This window comes from Mus caroli, chromosome 8 (assembly GCF_900094665.2).
Source record: "Mus caroli chromosome 8, CAROLI_EIJ_v1.1, whole genome shotgun sequence".
NCBI lineage: Eukaryota > Metazoa > Chordata > Mammalia > Rodentia > Muridae > Mus > Mus caroli.
Window position 1 is genome coordinate 102,699,024 of NC_034577.1, and position 15,715 is coordinate 102,714,738.

Genomic DNA, 15,715 nt, shown 5'->3' on the forward strand with positions numbered 1-15,715 from the left:
AAAAAAAAAAAAAAAAAAAAGAAAATTTTGTTGTTGTTGTTGTTGTTGTTGTTGTTGTATGCCACATAGTCCTTTCCTCCACTCTGAGGAAATAGGCTGGTAATATTGCCTTCTGCAAGGGATGACATCAGCCCATAATATACTATAGATAAAATTAATTTAAAAAATAAATAATTTTTATCTACATGTACACACATGCCATGGTACATGTATGGAAGTCAAAAGTTACCTCTTAGGAGTAAGTTTTCTCTTCCTCCATCGGATTTGGGACTAGAACTCAGGCCATGAGGCCTGCACAGCAAAAGCTTTTACCCCTCAAACCATCTCTCCAGCTTCATTTTTCTTTTTCCTTTCTTTCCTTTTTGTTTGTTTGTTTTTGTTTAGTTTGTCAAGACAGGATTTCTCTGTGTATCCCTGACTGTCCTAGAACTAGCTTGGTAGACAAGGCTAGCCTCAAACTCAGAGATCTACCTGCCTCTCTGCCTTCTGGATGTTGGGATTAAAGGCCTGCACCACTGCTTCATATATGCACTGCACCAATTTCACATGAAGAATTTGTAAGTGTTATCAAATAGGTGGATTTACCAGCAAGCCCCCTCCCCAGCCGGCATAGTAAGCGGTACCAGATACGTCAGAGGCGCGGTGGTCCAGAGCGCACTTTGCCTTCCCTTCAGGGGCTGGTCACAAGTTTCTCTTGGACCCATACCCTGTGGGCATCGTGCATAGACCGCTCAACAAACATCACTGAGTGGCCACCTGCCAGTACCTGCCAGAAGCTGTTTTAGGGGTCGGTTTGTTTGTTTGTTTTCCTGGCTGTTGGTCAGTCTCTCTCCCCAAGACTAGTGTAGAATCCAGAATAGCAAAAAATTATGTCAGAGAGGTGTATAATAGATAAAAATTGGGAATCTTAACAGAAAATAACTACACATACTATGTCAACATCTGAAAGAGACGTAGAAAATGACAGGGATGTAGATATTACTGGTTTGGGTGTTAAAGCAAGGTATGCTGTAGCCCAGGCTGGCTTTGAACTTGAAGCAGTCCTTCAACTTCAGCCTTCTAAGTGATGAGATTACAGGAGTGAGCCTCCATATTCTGCTAAATATGTGTGTACCTAAGGAAGAATAGGATGCCTGAGGATTCTGCGATCGATCTTATCTCCTTCCAGTGCCATCTACTTACTTACTGGAGCCAAGCAAGAAGCATGTAGGCAGGGCCCAGAGGACAGTAGAATGCTGTGAGGGTGGTGGGCTAAAAGAAGCTCTAGAGGAAGAGATCGTGACCATACAAGCAATGGGAATGCTAAAAGGAGACGCTGTAGAAGTCAGAGTAGCTAGGACTAGGTGATTGGGCAAACCGTCCTGTAAGCTCAGGAGCGAGGTTGAGCGCGTTGACTGTCTTCTGGTTTGTAGTATGCAGTGCCAGTCAAGAGCTGGGACTCTGCCCACTCTTGGCAATTGTTACTCAGGGACCCAAGCTGACAGAAGCTGCATCTCCCTGTTGACTGCCTGCCATATTATAAGTAGCTTGGTGAATCATACACTGACTGACTCTTGGAGTCTGCTTGGATGTGAGAGTGGACTTGACAATTCACTGACTAATGAGGATTTCAAACCTACTCTTAATTTCAAGAGGAATGCACAAGTTCAGTACTGCTCTGTACTAGAAAACCAGGAATAACTGAGTGATAGCACTCAGGACTTACCACTAGGGAAATAGTGAAAGAAAAGATAGAAAATCCATCTAAAAAAGACTTGTGCCTGCATACTGAAAGAAAGGAAAAACTGATTGGAAGACACACCTATGCACATCCTGATAACACTTCTGAACCCTTAATGGTGAAAAGAAAAGCCTTTCAAGGTTCAAACAAGATGAACAAATTATTTACAAAGAAAACAAGAATTAAATGGACCCCAGATTGCCTGTTTGCAATATCTGGAAGGTAGCAGATGGTGGGATTTCTTCTGTAGATCACTAAGGGTTAAAGGAATTTTTTTTTTTTTTTTTTTAAATCTTGTATTCAGAGGAAAGGGGCTTTGAGCTGGTGTATCTTGTATTCAGAGGAAAGGGGCTTTGAGCTGGTGTGAGGATTCGGTGTGTGCTTTACCCTTCCCCGCTGGCTTTGTCTTCCCAGTGCCCAGATGCTTTGCTCTTGCACTTGAGGTGCGTGTACGTGTGTGTCCGGGGGCGGGGGGGGGCCCACATGTTTGGAGACACATATGGGGGTACATGTGTGTGTGGGTACATGTGGTAGCCAGAGGTTGATGCCAGATAATTTCTTCATTCACTTCCCCACCTCATTTTTGAGACAGGCGCTAACTGGCCTTGGAGCTCACTAGTTGGCTAGACTGGTTGACTACGAAGCCCCAGGAGACCTTCTGTCTCTGCTTCCCTGGAGATGAGACTGCTGGTGTGCACCCTTGCCTGCCAAGCCTAGGGACTTGAATGCAGGTTCTCATGCTTGCCCGACATGGTAACATTTCCCTAACCCTTCCTGTTTTTCTGAAACAGCAGCATCTCTCTCACTGTCTTCTCTTTCCTTGAAAGTCTTCTACATTGAAGACCACATCACAGTCCCCTCCTGACACTTTGTCCAGCCTGCATCAAAGCAGAAGGATGCTGAGCCTGTGCACCTCACTGTTACGCACTCCATCCTGATGTGGCCCTCCAGGTGCCAGCAGCATGCCAGCACTGCAGTTATGCTTTTGTTTACTTGGTTGGTTTGGTTTTGGTTTTTTTGAGACAGGGTTTCTCTTAAAATTTTGATCTTCTTGCCTCCACTTCCTAAGTGCCAAGAATATAGCATTCGCCACCACACCTGGTACAAGATTTTTAATTCAGGTAAAATTTAGAAACAAAATCTTGAATCTGAAGTGTTGAATTTGCTACAATTTGACAGACACATATTCATGTACAGCCTTAACCCTCCTCTTAATGTAGAGCGTCATCATCACCCTGGAAAACTCTGACATCACCTTCTCCGTCAACCTCAGTCCTATCTTGTCCCCGAGAGACGACCACTGTTATGATTCTTCTCATAATCTGTTAATGTGTTAAGTCACACTGTGTCCTAGTGACCGTCACTGGCAAGCTTTAGTATTCAGTTATGTTGCGTGTGTCAGGAGTTGTTAGCTGCCACTGCGGAGTGATTTCTTCCATTGCTTGTTGTTAATAAAGCTGTGACCTGTAACCTTATATATATCTACTTACAGACAAATGCTTTCATTTGGTGGCCATGGGCAGAGGAATTGCTTTCATCATAGGCTAGGAATGTGTTTTATAAGAAATGTACCTACCTTTTCCCAAATGGCTGTCATTCCAACGGTTGTTTGTTTGTTTATTTGTTTTTGGTTTTTGAGACAGGGTTTCTTTGTATAGCTCTGGCTGTCCTGGAACTCACTCTGAAGACCAGGCTGGCCTTGAACTCAGAAATCCGCCTGCCTCTGCCTCCCGAGTGCTGGGATTAAAGGCGTGCGCCACCACCACCCGGCATTTCAGCCTTTTATGTTACAGCTGTTCCTTATTCTCACCAGCATTTGGTGATGTCAGTTTTATTACTTGGCATCTTAATGGACACATATATTACCATTCTCCAAAGAAATGGAAACTATGCACACATATGCATGCATACGTGCACATGTAAAGGGATATAGGAATTAATTGATATAATTACCACGGCTGAGAAATTTCATTGTCTTATGTCTGCAAACTGGAAATCAGAACAGCAGAAGTCCAGTCGTGCCAGGCACATGGAGAATGGAAACTTTACATTTTTCCTCTTTGTGTTGTATTCAGGCCCTCAGCTGACAGAATGAGACCCACTACACTGGAGAGGGCAGTCTACTCTGTAGACCCTACCCAGCCTTCCAGAATCACCCAAGATAATATTTAGCTAAATATCTGGGGATCCCATCAGCCATTTATGTTGGCACTCAGTATTCACACACACAAACATACATGAGGGGGTTACTCCTGAGTTCTAGAAGTGTGGAGACTAAGTGCAAAAGAGACTTGATGAAAGAAAAGAGAATTAGAAGTCTGGGTCTTTCTATGCCCAGAATGTTCCTCAGGAGGCACAGCTCAGACTTCAGTTCATCAGTTGATACACTGTGCATTGGGGTTTTTGAGAGAGCCGGGCGTGGTGGCGCACGCCTTTAATCCCAGCACTCGGGAGGCAGAGGCAGGCGGATTTCTGAGTTCGAGGCCAGCCTGGTCTACAAAGTGAGCTCCAGGACAGCCAGGGCTACACAGAGAAACCCTGTCTCGAAAAGCAAAAAAAAAAAAAGGGGGGGGGGGGAGTTTGAGAGGGAGAAGGTGTGGAGAGAAAATACATGTGTCTTTTGAAGGAAGTGGAAACTATATAGAAATGTTTGGAGCATCCCTCGTGGCACCTTTGCCCTGTTTGTGGTAAATCCCACTTAGTCGGTTCATGGAGCTAAGTCCTGTTTTATTGCCAATAAGCATCACAGGATGAGGCAGGAACTGGCTGGCAGAGGAGAATTAGGGTGGTGCCCTGGGCGCTCCCAGCTGAGAGGTGCCGCATTATTGCTCTTTCTACAGGCAGGAGGCCCTGCAGGGCATGCAGCTCCCTTCACCTGGGCTGCCTTTGATTCCTCCACCTTTAGGTGATCCCAGAGACAGGCAGAACTGGGGCAGCCATTAAAATAGCGCATCAGCATCAGGAGGGTGGGGAGAGAAACTGGAGCAACAAGAAGCCAGCTCTTGGTCCTGCCCAGGAAATCAGGTCTTAAAGGAGAAGGTTTCAGTTTGGGAAAATGAGAAGTACGTCTGTGCCCAGAGTGTGGAGACTCTTAACTTAGATTGTAGAGTATATGGGAAGAGGATTTCTGGGAGCACTCTGAACCAGTCATCCCCATCTTTACTCTGGTGCTGTCATCAGACTGAAAAGTCTGCTTACCTTGCCCCATGAAGATGCTTGCTTGCTTGCTTCCTTGCTTGCTTGCTTGTTTGTTTGTTTGTTTTGAGACAGGCTGTCTTGTATGAAGACAGACTTGATTTGTATGAAGATGCTTTTAAATTCACATGACTTAGTAAGCTTTCATGAGGTCATTCTCCTCCCCACCCCCCCACACTTTGTTTTGTTTTGTTTTGTTTTGTTTTGTTTTGTTTTGTTTTGAGACAGGGTTTCTCTGTGTAGCCCTGGCTGTCCTCCTGGAACTCACTCTGTAGACCAGGCTGGCCTCGAACTCAGAAATCCTCCTGCCTCTGCCTCCCAAGTGCTAGGATTAAAGGCATGTGCCACCACTGCCCAGCTTCTTGAAGTCATTCTTGGTTTGCCTGCTAGGGATCCTAACCTAACATTGTAAGTGTGCTTCCTTGACCAGCCCAGAGCAGACCTCCTGCATGTCAAAGGATCCTACTTAAACAGCGCACTTGTACAAAGGAGGCTGCTGGGCTCTGGAGGAGCAGTGCCCTCTGTTTTTCTGGCTTAGAAAGATAGAGATTGGGTCTTTTATTCTCTGTTGACTAGTCCCCCTCCCCTTTTTAGATTTATTTATTTTATGTACATGAGTACACTGTCAATCTCTCCAGACATACCAGAAGAGGGCATCCATTACATCCATTACAGATGTTGTGAGCCACCATGTAGGTGCTGAGAAATGAACTGAGAACCTGTAAAGAGCAGTCAGTGGTCTTAATAACTTGCTGAGTCATCTCTCCAGCCCCTTTGGTTACTCTTGATTGAATCTTGTAGCAGTATTTGCATGATAGAGCCACCAAACACAAAATCAGGCCAAAGCACATTAATGCACTCCGTCCTCATTTGAGACATTAACAGAAGAGGTCAAGAGACTGGCTCCGTAAGACACCACCTCTGCTTCAAGTGTGCTGACAGGAGACAGGCTGCTTAGCCAGCAGGTTATAACTAGTGGCAGTCACAAGTGTTGAGGACAGGAGTGGGAGAAGTTCCTTGAGCACAGGCTGTCCCCACCTCCAGAATCAAGGAGCATCTTGAAGAGACCACCTGGGAAAATAAAGCTGGCACCGGAACAATGGGACAGTGCTGAGGCTCTGAGGAGGCGTGAGAAGGTCATGGCCTGGCCACCTCTGCAGACTTCTGCTGTGCAAGGCCGAGTTCCATTCAGTACAGACTTCCTTCCAAAATGGGATAAAGATTTTCTGATAGTTCATAAATATCAGTATTTGTCATTCCATAGGGCTGTTGGTGCTGAATCAAGACTGGAAAGATACAAGAAAAGATTGGGGCGGTAAAGAGGTAGAGTCCGTCTTGCTCATCGGATGACCTTTCGGGAAAGAAGGTGGGGACATTAGCCTTTCCCCTTTAGCTCTCCAGTTTTTCTGTCCCTCTCACTGTGCCTTTACTTCCGTTTGAAAGGTAATAAGTCAGCATCGAATGGCAGTGCTGCGGGTTCCATGCCAAAGGACTGTGCTGATTCTGGATTCGGATCTTCTGTAGTAACAAATTCCTAGAAAAAAGTGTCATCCATGTTTAGGGATTATCTGGAACCGTGAGTGTGGGCCGGGCAGAAAGTCTGAAGTGACTTGAAGACCTGTGTCTATGTTGTCATGTGCTTGTCAGGCAGAGGCCACAGCAGCATGCTGGCTCGAGGTCAAACTGGCTGGGTGTCGGCTCTGTCTCTCTCCCGAGCAGTGAATGTGGAACAAGTTTCTTGAGCTTTTCACTGTTTCTGTCAAGTAGAGTTAATGTAGTGCCTGCCTATTGACAGTCCTTACCCTGTGTTACAAAGAAGCAGCCGTCTATAGAAACGACTCCGTAAGTGTAAAATACTGTCACCCATTACCATTGCAAGTAGAGACCCGTGCCCTCCTTGGTCTGCGAGTTCATCTCCTTAATTCTCATCCTTCCTCCTCACTCGCTGCTGTAGACCTCATGATGTCGTCTCATTCAGTCTTTGCAAATATGCAGTGAATTCCTCCTCCCTTTTTTTCCAGTAATAAAACTGAGGAGGGCGAGGTATATTATTAGCCAAGGCCTCAAGTCAAGAAAACCCCATTATGTTGTCCTTCTCTGCTTACATTAAGAGTGGTTCCTAATGACTTTGTGAGCTATGTAACAAGTTAAAACAAAAGCACCGAGAACCATGGTACTGCTTCAGTTAAATCATGGCTCTTCCGTCCACGCTGCACTTAATCTACCAGAGGCATTATTTCCCAACTTAACCTCTTTCTCAGAATCAATCCCATGACCAACTTTTTCTTCCTTGATGGAAAGTACTTTAGACTGAGACCTAAGAAGACGCTGTGTAGTCTCAGCTCTACCGTCTTAGTATGTGACCTCACACTGCACCAAGGCCTTGCTGGGGCCTGCTCCTTCTTCAGTATAATGAAGAGATTATTTTAAACTCAAGGGTCTCAGCCTTTTGTCCTCTAGGATATAAATGTCTAGTGACATTTAGACCTTGCCAAGTGGCCGGATGGCCGGTATCTCAGTGGTAATGTGACCCTTTCCTCACGCAGTGCCTCACCTGGAATACAGGACTGTCGTAGTGCTCTTTCAGGAAATGCTAGGGAAATACACAACATGGGAGCTATAGCTAGTAACAGATGACTTGAATACAACCAGGCTAGGGCTGGAGGACCTGTGTGGTCGTTCCCCAGCCCTCAGCCTGCACACAGGTGCTAACTTAGGGAAGGTAGCAAACCGGTCTTCTTAAAGCCATTTAAATTCTTAAGAAACCTAAGAAACCTTGCTCCTTTGAATTGGAAACTACAGAAACTCTTTTTAAACACACAGGCCTTAGGTTAGAAATGGAGAATGTCTTTGTTCTGAGACTCAGATGTGTCCCTCACCCTCCACTGCACATGACACTGCACAGTGCTAAGCTGGCTTTAAAAAGTAAGTAGCCCTGTTCTACCAGGAAACAGGGCAGCACACCCCATTCTTTCAGTCTTCTGGATTTTATGGACTTGTAACCATGCAGAGGTCAGGAATTGGTACTATTCTAAGGCCTTAGGTGAGATGTATGTGCTGAGAATTTTTAAGGAAATTGGTAGTGGTGGGAGGGGGGAATAGGAGTTATACCATGGAATCCACTTCAACTGTTAGCTGAGCACCAAGTCTTCTGTTTGGTCTTGTAGCAATAGTGATACTGGCTGTGGTAGCACATGTCTTTAATCCCAGCATTCAGAGACAGAAGTGAGCAGATCTCTGTATCTCTGTGAGCTTGAAGTTACCCTGGTATACATAGCAAGTTCCAGGACAGCCAGCACTACACAGAGAGATCCTTCTTCTCTTCTCTTCTCTTCTCTTCTCTTCTCTTCTCTTCTCTTCTCTTCTCTTCTCTTCTCTTCTCTTCTCTTCTCTTCTCTTTTTCTCTCTTTCTAGCATTATCCTTGAGAAAAAGATTTGAGGAATCCAAGCAGACACCCTGTATGACTTGCTTTCTGTCTGTGTGCCATTTACTCCAGTCAGAGCTTTCCATACAGATCAGCAAGGCATCGTCTGCAGGAGACTGGGGAGAGTGTGAACTCCTCTGTCTTCGGGCTCACAACTGCATGTTGAAATGTTTGGCCTTTTATCTCTTTCTTTAAAAAATGTTGCAGGACAGGCAGAGGCAGGTAGATCTGTAAGTTCAAGGCCAGCCTAGTCTACATAGCAAGGACTACACAGTGAGACTCTGCCTCCAAAAGGGCAGAGGGTGGAAAGTAGGCTGAGTAGAGGGATGGCTCAGTCAGTGGCTTAATAGCACTAGCTGCTCTGACAGAGGATCCGGGTATGATTCCCAGGGCCCATATGGTAGCTCACAACCATCTGTAACTCCAGTTCCAGGGAATCTGCTGCCCCCTTCTGACCTCCATGACAACCAAGCATATATGTGCCACACATACGTATGTGCAAGTGACACCTATGTAAATATATATATATATATATATATATATATATATATGATACTCATTACCAACATCAAACTATGAAAATTCTAACTGAAAACAAATAGAAGCGTGAAATCTCTACACCAGTAGTTAATGCTTTATGTTATGGCAGTGTATCCAGGCCAGGTAGGTAAGAGTCATTGTCACCAAAGAAAGAAACTGTGATAAACAAGAATGGATGCAGACAAGTCAAGAACTTTTCAAAGTTGTTGGATCTGTGATAGAATTTGCAGGGAAAGAATTGATCTCTTTGAAACTGGTCAATAATATAAAATGGAAAAGATGGAAATATTAATTCATCTGTTTTATCAGTCTTATCACTGGGCATGTTCCTCAGTACATTAGCCTGCTAGGGCAGGGAGAACTCTGTGTGTGTGTGTGTGTGTGTGTGTGTGTGTGTGAGAGAGAGAGAGAGAGAGAGAGGAGGGGGGGGGAGAGGGAGAGAGAACTTAGCTTTCCACCAGGCAGTACTGGCCCTAGTCTTTAATTCTAGCACTCAGGAGACAGAGACAAGTAGATCTTTGTGAGTTCAAGCCTGGTCTATAAATCGAGTTCCAGGACAGCCAGAGCTGTTATACAGAAAAACCTTGTCTTGAAAAACACAAAAACAAAAGAAGAAGTTAGCTCTGCTTAATGAGAGTTCAACTCAGAAGATCCTCAAGCAGAGCTTACCAGTACTGTTGCTATGCTGAGGAAACCCTTTGATGTGTAACAGGCCAGATCATCCTGGAAATAAGGTCGCAGATTGTGATGGCCTGTGTTCGCCCAGCATTTACTTAGAGCCCTCTGAAAATCCCCCACCCCACCCCACCCCACCCCACTTTCCCCCTGCTCACTATATACTTCTTAAAGGATATATATAGCTGGCTTAGTTTCAAAGGACACAAAGGATGCTTGGGTGAAGGATGAAGTTGCTACCCAAGTAGGTGGGTGAGGAGGGATGGAGGTGCAGGTGTCAGTAATGACTCCTTCCCTTGGGAGGAACCAAAAGGTGTTAAGCTGAGACTTAAATATTACTCAGCTGCCTTGGCTTGCTACTTCCCTAGTGTTGTCTACTAGACTCCATTGAAAATCAAGTCAGCAACTCTGTTAAATGGCGTGTTGCAGAGTGCCCTCTTGAAAGCTGACGGCTGTGGAAAAAGGTAAAATCTCAATGAGTGAAGGACAAATTGATTTCTGCTCTGTCTACATTGTCCCTGTCCCGAGTGCTGACTCCACGTAGCGTCCTGGTTGATGAGATTGTGGATACATCGATGACTGGGAGAAGGTAGCTCATGCTGTGTCCTCTCTTCTAGGTTTCAAGTGCCCCATTTGTTCCAAGTCTGTGGCTTCCGATGAGATGGAAATGCACTTTATAATGTGTCTGAGCAAACCTCGCCTGTCCTACAATGGTAAGGGCTATCTGTCATGTCTGCTTCCTGGTGTCGAGATGGGTTGGACAGCTGGGGGCATAGCCTTTGGGTGAGGGGGCTCTGTGTTGTTTTCTTTTAGCAGCACTGTGCATGTGCTAGTGAGGAACCTTCTGTTCTTGAGAGCCTTGGTAATTATTAGTTGGGTGGGGTGGCTGAGGAGACGCCAAGAAGGCAAGTCCTAGGCCAGGGCTACTGTGGTGAGAAGGCTCTGGGCTGCTCTATGCCTTCAGTGGCCTTTGGTGGGGAGACATAGCCATTCTTTCCCCTGTTCATGCCCCTGACCATGGTAGGTTCCAAGACAAATGAACTCACTCTACAAAGCCATCAAGAGGGGCCTAGACAGAATATCATCTCTGTGGGCAAGGAAAGCCATGGTGCTGGTGGTGCCCGCAGGGAACTGAGGGCCTGGCCCTTTCCTGTTTACCTTGCAGCCCAAGTGGACACACCTGGTTAAGCAGTAAAGCCCCCATGTGACAGCAGTTGGAAGGAATACATTCAATCTGTACATTACTTTGGAGATTAGTGCTAGAGGGTCTCCATGTTTCACCATGGGATGGAATGGGGAGGGGAGGGAAGGGGAGAAAGGCAGACTTGAGTATGAATCTAGCAGAAGTGTGATCATAGCATCTGGAGGACCCCGTGACACTGTTACTCTAGCATCTTTCTGGGGATAAAGTTGAGTGGCAGATTTGTTTGCTGTAGGTAAGTGTCTGGAGTTGAGATGATCAGAGGTCAGTCTTCCTCTGCTGTTCAGTCACTATAGCTTAGACAGGTTGTTTAGCTAGTCCAGCCTTAGTTTTCTGGACCATACAATAAGGATAGCGATCTTTGCACACAAAACCCTCTAGCACAGAGCTTCGCACATGGTGGTATTTAGGAAATTACAGCTGCTGTGGAAAACACAAGGCTCCCAGAGGATAGTCCGTCCGACTTGATGGTGAGCAGACTCTGCCTCCAGTCCTCTGCTTTCCACTCGCTCATGTCTGTCTGTCTGTCTGTCTGTCGGCTCTCCTGACAGTGATTGCTAGGGAACTGTGTTCTCTGCAAGCTCAACAGTGTCCAGAAGGATGCCCTCAACCCCAGTAAGCAGGCCACCTTCTCAGGTTAAAGGCGAAGCAGGCAGTAGGGAGGTGTGCTTGTTCTGAAGAGTCTGAGGATGCTCTCCTGCCACCAGAGGCGTCCTAGATCACAGCATCAGCCTAGGGAGCACTCATGACTCCCAGACAACCTGAAAAATAAATCAGACATGTCTAACCTGCTTGGTTCTCTTAAAAAGCATCCTACCAGTGGTGGCGCATGCCTTTAATCCTAGCACTTGGGAGGCAGAAGCAGGTGGATTTCTGAGTTCAAGGCCAGCCTGGTCTACAGAGTGGGTTCTAGCACAGCCAGGGCTACACAGAGAAACCCTGTCTCAGAAAAAAAAAAACCTGTATCACAGGTTGAGTAGATTAAATTCTCAGGGCCAGAGATGTTTTAGAGTTTTTCAAATCTTTGACCATTTGTATAGGTATAAACAGACATCTCTAATGTGAAAAATATAGACTTTTTTAATATCATGTCCCTAGTTGGAAATGTCAAGGGCTAGAGATGCGGCTCATTGGTGGATGCTTGCTTAGCATGCACAAGGCCCTGGGTTCCGTTCCAGCACCTCCTACCCCGTGTTTTAGACTTGAGGTCCTAAAATAGAATCCAGGGCCTTGTAAAATATACTTTAAAATAAATATATTTTATAGATTTTAGATCTTTGCAACAAGATTTGTGTTCTTAGATCTCTTACTTGCCTGGCCAAAGGGTCCCAGTTGCAGGAGGGCATGTGTCTATCATGGTCCGTGTGGCCTGCAGACCTCTGCATGTGCCAGAGGGCAGGGCAGGCTATGGCTCTGTCTTTCCTCTCAGTGATCCCCTTTCTTCCCCAGCAGTCTTTGCTTCTTCCCTGTGACTGCCATCCTCCTGGGTCCGTTGTCCCTGCTTCAGCTAGCCTGTCCTTACTCAAGCTCAGCTTTGTCCCTGTCTCTGCCTGGGACTGAAGGGAGAGGTCCTGTGTCTCATAGTTTACGGCAGTCATGGCTTCAAGTACTGCATTTACTTCTGTCCCACGTGTGTTGAGATCTTATGAAGACTGTTTTGTCCTGTGGGTTGCTGGCAGAGCTCTCTGCAGACACTGCCTTTGCTGTTGTAGCACAAAAAGCTTCAGAGGGGGCTTGGCCTGAGAGAACTTGGCTTTCAGAAATGTCTATGGCAGACAAAGTGCTGTCAGGACCACCCAAAACAAAGTCACTTCATAAGCTAAGTTAGGGTTTCTGTTGCTGTCAGGAGACATCATGACCACAGCAGTTCCTATAACGGAAATCATTTAATTGGGGGTGGCTAACAGTTTTAGAGGCTTAGACCATTATCATCATAGTGGGAAACATGGTGGCACCCAAGCAAACATGGTGATGGAGGAGAAGCTAAGAGTTCTACATGTGGATTAGTAGACAGTTGGAAGAGAATGAATCACACTTCTTCCAACAAGGCCATATGTCCTCATGGTGCCATTCCCTATAGACCTATAGGGGCCATTTTTATTCAAACCACCACACTTGTATCCATATCATAAAGCATTTAGTCCAACTTCAAAAGTCCCCAAAGGGGGCTGGTGAGATGGCTCAGTGGGTAAGAGCACCCGACTGCTCTTCCGAAGGTCCCGAGTTCAAATCCCAGCAACCACATGGTGGCTCACAACCATCCGTAACGAGATCTGATGCCCTCTTCTAGAGTGTCTGAAGACAGTGTACTTACATATAATAAATAAATATATATTTTTTAAAAGTCCTCAAAGTCTATCATACAATATCAGCACTGTTTAAAAGTCCAAAGTTTAAAGTCTCTTCTGAGACTCATGTAATCTCTTTTAACTGTAATCTCTTATAAAGTGAAAATCAAAATACAGATCATATATTTTCAACATAAAATGGCACATTACCATTCCAAAAGGGTGAAGACTGCTAGACAAAGACAGAAGCCAGCTAGGTAGACTCCAAACCCTACATCTCCATGTCTGATGTTAGAGCACTCTTCAGATCTCCAACTCCCTTCATCTTTGTTGACTGCAGCACACTCCTTCTCCTGGGCTAGTTCCACCCTGTTAGCACCTTTCCTCGGCAGGTATCCCACAGCTCTGACATCTGCAACATTTGGGGATCTCCAAGGCAATCCAGGCTTCATCTTCATAGCTTCATACTGTGGCCTCTCTGGGCCTTCATATGTGGACACCCCGACACATGTCTGGCCTCAGTGGCTTTCTTTAATCACAGAGGGAGATGCCATAACCTCCTCCTTCTGTCCTTGACTCTAAAGCCAGAACCATGTGACTGAAGTTGCCAGGTTCTGCTGCTGCTTGCTGTGACTGGAACATGGCTCCCTCATTCAATTACATCTTCATGAGCTTTCTGTTTTCCATAGTTTTCTAAACTGCTTAAGCCTGGCTGACCAGGGTGGCCTTGAATTTAGAGATCTGCAAGCCTCTGCCTTTTGCCTTCTGGGATTAAAGGTGTGTACCACCACCACTCCTAGACCTAAACCACTCTTTAGTTGGGTGAGGTCTTGCCCTGAGGTCACCACTTCTTTTATTCCATTTAATATCAGGCTTTCCTTTAATGGGTTAATCTCCTTGAACACAGGATTTAGCTCCATTCTATTTCCTGGTGCCTCTTTCCCCTGTGTATATTGTACTTTTTTCCTTGCTCAGTTTGTCTCTTTTCATTATAGATCTTCTTCATAACAGTGAACACTAATAACCACACAGCAGTCGATACCAGGCTGTATTGGACTTTCCTCTGCCAAGCATCTAACCCAAAACTCTTCCGTTTACTCAGGCAGACGAGGGCAGAAAGCAGCCACATTCTTAGCCAAAATAGCGGGAGAATGGCCTCCAGCCCACATGCTAACATTCTTCTCCTCTGACACTCTTGAGCCAGACCCCCATAGTTCAAATCCTCCTACCACCACTGTCTTCTAGGCTTCTACTCGGATAACCCACTAAGCTCCACTTAAAGCATTCAACTGCTTTTCTAATCCAAAGTCGTAAAGTCCATGCGCCTCCAAACTCCAGTCTCATCAGAGGAGACTGAATCACTTCCTCCAACAAGGCCACACCTCCTGATAGTGCCACTCCCTGTGGTCCATGGTGACCATTGTTGTTCACAGAAGCATACATGCTGATGTAGGAAATGGACATCGAGGATCTCTAGCCCCTCCCTTTCCCAGAGAACCGGTCTTCCTTCATATCCTCACTCTCACCAGCAACCTGCTAGAGCAACGGTTCTCATCCTTGCTAATGCTGAGACCCTTTAACACAGCCCATGTTGTGGTGACCCCAGTCTTAAATTATCTTTGTTGCTACTTCATAGCTCCTAATTTGCTCACTATTAATTATAATGTAAATACTGGGTATGCAAGATGGTTTTAGACAACCCCTGTGAAAGGGCCATTTGACCCCCAGGGGGTCTGGATCCATAGGGTAGAGGAAGAGCAGGGTGGTCATCTCAGCAGAGCCACTGTGGCTCTCCCTCTGCTCCTTACTCTTTCTTCATCCTTTACATGAAAAGTCTCCTTGTATGTAAGCCACGGACTTCACCTCTAGCCCTGTGAGTAGTTTATCCTGAGGAGATGAAGGGGCTTCGGAGTCCATGTCTGGCTTCTCTATACACACGGCTAATGCAGAAAGGAGGCTGTGGCAGCATGGTGCTCCTCCTCCTCCTCCTCCTCTTCCTCCTCCTCCTCCTCCTCCTTTTCCTCTCCTTTTTTTTCTGAAGACACTAGAGGTAAGAGGACATTGTGGCCTGAGTCCTTAGGACATGTCTTGAATTCAAATAGAATGTGAATTCTTGGATCCTTACCTATTTAGAAAAAAAATGTGAGCCTAAAAAGATGGCTCAAGTTTGGCTGTTCTTCCAGGGGCCCTGGATTAGCTCCCTAGCACCCACATGCCAACTCACAGTCATCTATAAGTCCAGTTTCAAGGGATCTAATGCTTTCTCGCTTCCATAGTACCAGAAACACCTGTGGTACAGACATACATATGTAAAATATGTACACACATAAGTAAATCTTTAAAATAAAAATTGTAAGGCCGGGCGTGGTGGCGCACGCCTTTAATCCCAGCACTCGGGAGGCAGAGGCAGGTGGATTTATGAGTTCGAGGCCAGCCTGGTGTACAGAGTGAGTTCCAGGACAGCCAGGGCTACACAGAGAAACCCTGTCTCGAAAAAAACCAAAAAAAAAAAAAAAATTGTAAAAGAAAAATGTGAGGAGATACCTGGCAATAAGCCATCAGCTCTTGAAGTCTTTCTAGGAAGGAACAATGGGAGGCTTTCTTCAGTGCTGGTGAAGTTCTGTTCCTTCCAGGGTCTGGAAGGTTGACTCAAGAGTTAAGAGTAATTTGT

At 45.7% G+C, this 15,715-nt stretch overlaps 1 protein-coding gene across 4 annotated transcripts in view; it reads left to right on the top strand.

The window, feature by feature from the left end:
- The window catches only part of Znrf1 (zinc and ring finger 1), an 86,619-nt gene that overhangs the window by 61,681 nt on the left and 9,223 nt on the right, over nucleotides 1-15,715 (top strand). For all 4 annotated transcript variants that reach the window (XM_029480262.1, XM_021169338.2, XM_021169336.2 and 1 more), the window contains exon 2: nucleotides 10,173-10,268. In XM_029480262.1, the coding sequence (XP_029336122.1) occupies nucleotides 10,173-10,268 (96 nt within the window). The remainder of the gene's footprint in view (nucleotides 1-10,172; nucleotides 10,269-15,715) is intronic.